The sequence below is a fragment of the Emydura macquarii genome, unplaced genomic scaffold (genome assembly GCF_026122565.2).
Source record: "Emydura macquarii macquarii isolate MOO-44397 ecotype Brisbane River unplaced genomic scaffold, CSIRO-AGI_Emac_v2 contig_57, whole genome shotgun sequence".
NCBI lineage: Eukaryota > Metazoa > Chordata > Testudines > Chelidae > Emydura > Emydura macquarii.
The window spans coordinates 59,739-67,111 of record NW_027130194.1 but is presented as its reverse complement, the minus strand read 5'-3'; the positions used below and the strand labels follow the sequence as shown (position 1 = coordinate 67,111).

Here is a 7,373-nt window from a genome sequence, read left to right as displayed (position 1 = left end):
CTCGCCTCTTCCAGGCTGCAGATCGTTCTCTTTGTCTCAGCACAAGGCAGAACCCCAAGGGCTGATTTAAGGCTGATCATCCATTGGGGAGAGTCACTGGGGTCGCACTGACAGAGCAACACGTTTATTGAAAGCCCTGGATCTAAGAGACTGTCACTGACACCCCTAGAGACAGACAGACAGACAGACACCGCACAGCACCGCCAATGCGCCTCCACTGCCACACACCTGGAATAGCGCTGGGACAGCCACAGGCTCGCTCTGGAAACACACCACACACACACACACACACACAGCACACCCCCTCACACACACAGACAGCTACCCACACACACACACACACAGACAGCTACCCACCCACACACACGCAGAGGCAGCGACCCACCCACACACACGCAGAGACAGCTACCCACACACACCCACACCGCACCCCCTCACACACCCACACCCACCCCCCAAACCTCCAGCACACCCCCCCACCCACACACACAGACAGCTACACACAGACACACACACCCAGCTCTCTGCACAGCTCCCTGCACAAAGCGGGTTCAGGCCCGGGCACGGGCACGTGCCAGCTGCGTGGCCAGCAGCCGCCCTCGCCGCGAGCCGAACGAAGCCGGCCAGTCTGCTCCGCGCCCCGACCCGACCAGCGGGTGCCGGGGCCGAGCCGCGCCCGGCAGGTGCCAGGACCAGGCGGCGCGGCCGGACCGGGCCGGTTCCCGCCAGTCGGACCCTGACGGCGCTAGGGAGCCCCGTGGGGGAGGGGCGGCCGCTGCCACCAGCCCGAGCGCAGGGACTCACCCGGCACTGCCGCGTCACCCGGAAGAGGCCCCGCCCCCCGGGTGACGGGCAGCCCCGGACTCACCCTGGCCGCCCCGCCCTGCTGCCCGGCAGGCTGGCCCGGCGCCCCTCCCCCGCTCGTGAGCTCTGCCCAACGGCCACGTGCGGCCACCAGCCCGCCACGTGCAGCCGCCCCGCCCCGCCCGCCCCGATTCGAACCCTCCCCGCCGGCCAATCGCAGGAGGCTTCGGGCCGGAGTCGGGCATGGAGGGTCCGAGCGGGCCGCCTAGAGCGCGAGGTGAGGGGCGCTGCCCTGCACCCCATAGAGCCCCTCTGTCCAAAGGGGCCCCCAGCCCGCTCTGGGACCCCCTGCCAGGAACCCCCATGGGATTCCCCCACCCCCACAAATTGCCCAGCCAGGGACCCCCTGCCCTCCATGGGACCCCCCTCCACCCCATAGACCCCCAGTCGCCAGGGGACCCCGATCTAAGGACCCCCCCGCACACGCACACAGGAGTCCCCTGCCCTCCATAGACCCCGCGGGACCCGTCCGCCCCCGCGATCAGTGGAACAAACACGTGTTGTCTGTGTCTAGCTGCCTTGTATTGTGGCCCTTGGCTCACAGGCAGCAAGTCCCGGCTGCTTCGCTGCTTCCCGACGTGCTGCCAGCGCCTGGCGCTCAAACCGCGCTGTGCGCGGAGCAGCTGCAGCCCCGCAGAGGCACCTCGCTAGGTGCTTTGTCCCCGTGTCCATCCTGGCTCCAGGTGTTAGCTGACAGCGGGCGGGGGAGCTTCGGGGGGATTCCTCCTCCCCCCACCGCACCCCAAATCCCGCACACACTCACACCCTCTGCTCACCCCACAGAGCCCCCCACATTCACATGCCCCACACAGACCACCCCCCTCCCTCTACAGACCCCTCTCCCACTCCATAGACTTCCACCCCCACCGAATTCCATCTCCTGTTGGAGGGGATGGTACCTCCCTGTCTCTAACCCGCTTTTCTGTTCCCCCTGCAGCTCCCCCATGTCCAGCGAGCCCAGCCCCACGGAGCCGCCCTCCTCGTACCAGACCTCAGAGGAGATGGTGCCCATTCTTCCCACCTCCCAACGACCCCCCTGGTCTCCACCACGCCTTGCATTCTGCGGCCCTCCTCCACCAGGACCCCACCTATCCTCCATCGTGGTGCGCATCCGGCGGGATGCCCTCTCCTGCCTACTCGACAGCGCCCTCCTGGGGGCCTACCCTGGAGGCCACTGGTCATTGGCCACGGGCCATGGCGCTCCTGCCTCGAGGGAGAGGCGCGGTTGCGAAGGCGCATTATAGGGCCGCAGATTCCAAGCAGGACCAGTTCCGCCGCTACCTGGAGAAATCCGGGGTGCTGGACATGCTCACCAAAGTGTTGGTAGCCCTACATGAAGAGCCAGAGAAACCAATTAGTGCACTGGACTTTCTGAAGCAGCATCTAGGAGTCGCAGCTCCAGAAACTCCAGAAATAGAGGCCCTTCGCCTGGAGGTGGCGGAAGTGAAAGAAAAATATGAAGCTGTCTTGGAAGAAAACAAAAAACTAAAAGCAAAGCTGTCTCAGTATGAACCAGCGCCAGAAGAGGAGCGTAGTGAATGGTAAGGCTTTCACCTTTTGGTTACCTAACTGAATACAGGACTTCATCAGAAAGAAAACAAACAAAAAAACAAACAAAAAAGCACAGGGCTACAGGTGCCAGCCACACTACCGCTGCACCCCCAGCCAGTTTGTGCAGACCCCTGGCAGGATCAGGTGGGACGCTGTGTGTCTGGCGCCGTGGGGCAGAGCAGCGCCGGCTGTATCCAAGAGTCACCCAGGGGCAGGGCCAAGTGGCAGGACTCCTCTCCAAGATGTGATTGGCGAGGATCCCTGGCATTGCCCAGGGGCAGGGTGTTCCCCCTCTTCCAGAGGTGGCTTCAAAGGCTCAACCAGCCTCACTCCAGGAAAGAACGCCTTGACCACGGAGCCAGGACAGCGTCTTCTCTGGCTGTGTCCAGATTAACTTTTTCTCTGATCTGCTGGGAGTGTCCAGCGCCGTTGCAGAGCTACGCCAGGAGAGACAGCCCTCTGGAGCCGCCGCCGAAGTAAGCAGGACACAGCCCCCAGGAGGAGGTGGAGGCCGACGTGGCCGGGTGTCTGCTGAGCTTCGAGATTTCACGGCCAGGGATGGTGACCTCGTCAGCTCCGCTGCGAAGAACAAGCACACTGCGTGAGCCCTGGGCCATGGAACAAGGGGTCCCGCCATCCGAGCTCTGTCCTGTCTGAAGCTCGGGCCTCGTGGGTCTCCCGTCAAACCTCCTGTCCATTGCCGCCTCTGCCAGCCCACAGGGCTCGGTGCGAAGGCCCCGGCACCAGGCTGGGAGCAATTTCAACCAAGGAGTTGTTTGTTGGTCATCCTCCAGCCCTCTACCCATGATCCCCCATTCCCAGCCTGTTTTTCGCTGTCCAAAGATGTTGATGTTGGCTTAGGTTTTAAAATGCTCAGAAACGGGGGTTTCCTTGAAAAAAAAACTAGAGCCAGATTTCTGGTGTTTCTCTTTTAATTTGCTGCTTCCAAACACAAGCTCTGTATGTTCTACCCCAGACTGGCAGATCATTGCCCCTGTATTCTGTGTTGTTATGAATAAAGGTTTTGTTCGTACTTCAGCTGCGAAGGGTTTTAAATGATTCTATTTTGATGGAACTTTACTTTGAAAATTAGAGGCTCAGGGAGTGGGACACAGGAGATGGGGCCGTTCCCCTCTAAGGGGCATCAGCTCTGACCAAGCTCCAGGGCAGGGGACTGGCTGGCTCAGGGGTGCCAGGAATGAAATGAAAATCTGTCTGTATTTTCAATGGGCCGGTTCCTGTAGAATCAGCAATGGACTTCCTTGTAGTGCTGCCTCCCTCTGGGTGAGGGGAGGAACTCCGCCGGTCACTAAGCTGGTGTCTCTCTGCAGCAGGGAAAAGGAACAGGTTTGTTTGGCAACAAATTAGCACTGTAGGGAGAAAAATAGAGGGGTAACAGGAGGGGGCCCTCCAGAGGTGGCTGCATGTCAGCGCTGGACAAGAGGGGTCCCCATATAAACAGCCTCCTGCGCCCCACCCCAGTGCTGAGGTGTCTCTCAATCTCTATTGTCCTCCGTCCCGTCTGGACTGTCCCCTCTCCCCACCCAGTCCCCACAGACAGCCAGCCAATCTGCCTGCTGCCCCCCACCTGTGTTTGTCCTCCCTCCCTGTCTGTCTGTCTCCAGTCTCCATCCTTCCTGTTCCACTGTGGCAAGGCAGGGATGGTAAGGCAGGAGCAGCTCCCTGCAACCTGGGAGACTGCAAGGAAAAAAGGAACCCCACTCCCACCAGGCTCAGGCTGAAATTTGAACCCTTTGGGAAAGGGGGCAGGGTTATTTGGAGAGGGGAGAGACAGTGAAATAGCGAAAGGGCTAGAGCTGGGGGCTGGGAAATGGAGTGATCCCACAGTGCTGGGGGTGTATGGGGGCTGTTCAGCCAAGCATCGCTTGCTTGATGCTGAGAAGCAGCCAGCCACCTCGGGTGGGGCCCAGGGGCAAAGGATGATCCCTTGCCTATGCCGAGATGTGGCTAGTGCTACCTCTGCGGTGGGGCTGTGGCCGAGAGGCAGCACATACCAGGGTTAGGTTAGGCTGAAGCTCCTTACAGAGAAGTTACCAGGGAGAGAGTAGTGGGGGGAGATTTGTGATTAGAAAGGCCTGGACAGGCCTGGGTTCACATTCCTCTTCTCATATGGAAACCTCCAGGCAGGGTAGGCTTGGGCATGTTTTCCATCTTGCTTACAACCACCACGCTGGGGAGATGTAACCCATTCCAGTGCCACCCCCTCCTATATTTCCAGGGCTGCAAGAGGGGGTGATGGCAGAGAAGTTTCAGCTGGTTGGGGGCAGCCCGCTGTGCAGAGCAGGTTCAGGGGAGGTGATTGGGGGATATCTCTGGATACAAGGGGGTGCAGCACCTCAGTGGGTTGCTAATCCACCCCCGCACTCGAGTGCACGCACACATTGTTATGACCCAATCAGGAATTTGCAGGCCCCTGGGGTGGGTGCCCAAAGGCCACTGTCCCTTTAGGAACTGGCACCCTGCAGCTGGCCTGGCCCAGGGCATCGGGGAAACAGGTGGCTGGGACTGGGGAGTAACAGAGCCTCAGCCGCGAGGTGTCCGGGGAGGCAGGGGGGCACATGGTGTGTGAGCTACCTGAAAGACCTCAGGTGTTCCACCTTTACTCACATCCAGGAGCACTGTTGAAAATTATTGCTGCTGTTGAGCTGAATCCAGGTATTGCTGCTGTGCAAAGCAGAACATGGCTCTCACCAGGGTTTATGCAAGATACTCTAAACCTACAAATACAGGGTGAGTGTGCACTAGTTTTACAGGGATATTGCTCAAACATGTTAAAGGAGAAACTCAAGAGACAAACTGTCAATTACAAACATTTCATTACAAAACTAACACAAACAAACCCAACAAACACGTGCATGGAAAGTCTGGCACTTGAGCATCCACTGTATTAGTGTGAACGGTGTTCAATGGAAGCACGACATGGCACATCGGATCGGTTGTTTGTGAGACTCAGACACTCGGACCCCACGGTCAGAAGGGACCAATGTGAGCCGCCCGTGTCCCATGCTGCGTGGGAAGGCGAAAAAACCCTGACCCAGATCCTTTGCCCATCTGCCCTGGGGGAAAATTCCTTCCTGACCCCAAATGGCGATCATCAGTGAAACCCTAGGCATGTGGGCAGGACTCACCAGCCAGACACTCAAGAAAGAATTCTCTGTAACAACTCAGAACCCGCCCATCAAACGTCCCATCGCAGGCCACTGGCCTCACCCCCAGCATCACATTATAGCTCCCCTCTGGCATGCCGTGTTGGAGGGCTGCGGGTAGCTCCCAGCAGCATGTTCTTCAAACATAACAAAAAAACATTGATTTTCTTATTAAAAAAATCAGCCAGGAGTAGGGAAATGGCCGACCCCCAAACCCGCCCTGCTGCTGCATCTGCCATCAGCAATCTTAGCAGCTGGAGCTCTTGATTTTGTGCTGCAGTGCGCTGTCTTCTGTTCTTTGCAGCCCGGGCACCAGGGCTGGCAAAGCCCCCCAGGGCACCAGGGCTTGCAAAGCCCCCCCAGCGTGGGAGTGCCAGGGGGGCTGCTGCTGCGGTGGTGGCTGCTGCTGGGATCTGGCTGACTGTCTGGGATAGGAAGTGCGGCAGATTAGGCAGATCTGACACCGCTAGGACCCAGCGAGATGATAAAGAGGCAAATCTCTGCCCGGTCCATGAGAGACAGGCAATTACCAAAGGCATCAGAGACCAGTCAAACACGTCCCTGTTGCCTGCTTCCCAGCTGCAGTGACCCTGGGGCAGGCTCCTGAGCAAGTCAGGGCTGTTCTGCTCTGCCCCAGACGGACCCACAGAGCTGGCCCGGCCCCCATGGTTGATGAAGTCAGCTCCAAGAGCCACCACCACCACTGATGACCACTTCAGTGATCACCACCCACACGCTCCCTGCCTCCCTCCCAAGTCCTGTCCTGCTAGTCTCCCTGCCGCCACCCGCCACCCACACTCCTTTTACAGCGAGAAAACAATGTCTTACATAGCGATGCTACAACTGGAACTACAGTGTCTTCATCTCCTCCAGCCTGCTCTGTGTCTGTGGGCTTTCCTGTCTGACTGATACTTTCCCTTGTTGAACCGCTGAAGCACATCTTGGGTTAGGACAAAACCTTTACAACAAATACCCAGTCGCCTTAACCCACGACGGATACGTAGTATACTGCTCAGAATCTGTTGACCCATCCTGTTCTGGCATTTTGACTTGACGATGTTCAATTGAGAGAACTCACGTTCCACCTCAGCATTACTCAGAGGCGTAGCAAGTAGGCAAAGTGCAAAGAGGGCTAGCTCTTTAAAGCATCGTGCACCCCTTCAGACTTCAAAGTTGTATACCTCTGCCCAGAACTGGTCTGTCTTTCTGTCATCTGTGTTCTTCCATTTTTGACAGTTGATGGATTGATTCTGGGCATCCAAGACCCCCAGGTCACTTTTGAAAAGTTCCAGCAGAGCGAGGGTGTGTAGTTGAGGTTTTCCCTGTCCCTGAGAAAGAATAACTGAGTGACTGAACGCTGACATTGAGTTCCATAAGTTAATGCTGGCCGGAAGTCTCAACTGCACTTGTTCTGCAGCTTCAACAAGGAATTGTCGACATCTCTCCTTCATCGTATGTGTAAGGGGTCTGTTAGCCCCTTACTGAAATTTAGTGGGTCTTTTTGGTTGGCCATCTCTGGAGAAAACAGGACCCTGGAACGGACACAGCCCCCAGGGCCAGTGGAGAGAGGCCAACTCAGGTCAGCCTGATTGACAGGGTGGGCAGGATAATGAGAGAGCCAGGAGGGTGGGGGGAGCCCAGCCCTCCCTGTGAGCTGGAGCTGCCTCCTGGGGTGTGCAGGGGCAGAACTGACCCAAGCTAAGGACAAAGGAGCCAGCAGCTGGAAGAGGAGCACAGAAAGCTGAATGGAGCCGAGCTGACCCGACCCACAGCAGCAGAACAGAGGGGCAT

At 58.2% G+C, this 7,373-nt stretch overlaps 1 protein-coding gene across 1 annotated transcript; it reads left to right on the top strand.

Moving 5' to 3' along the window:
• The first annotated feature begins 976 nt into the window (after nt 1-976).
• LOC137166467 (uncharacterized) lies at nt 977-3,448 on the top strand. Its single transcript, XM_067568248.1, has 2 exons — nt 977-1,081; nt 1,802-3,448. Exons 1-2 carry the CDS (start codon nt 1,048-1,050, stop codon nt 2,407-2,409), a joined length of 642 nt encoding a protein of 213 aa, XP_067424349.1. The 5' UTR covers nt 977-1,047; the 3' UTR covers nt 2,410-3,448.
• Nucleotides 3,449-7,373: the final 3,925 nt, after the last annotated feature.

Excerpts from the sequence above, each read along its gene's own strand:
- LOC137166467 (XM_067568248.1), top strand. The coding sequence starts at position 1,048 with ATGGAGGGTCCGAGCGGGCCGCCTAGAGCGCGAG. Across the intron at positions 1,082-1,801 it reads CGGGCCGCCTAGAGCGCGAG|CTCCCCCATGTCCAGCGAGC; the intron begins GTGAGGGGCGCT and ends TTCCCCCTGCAG.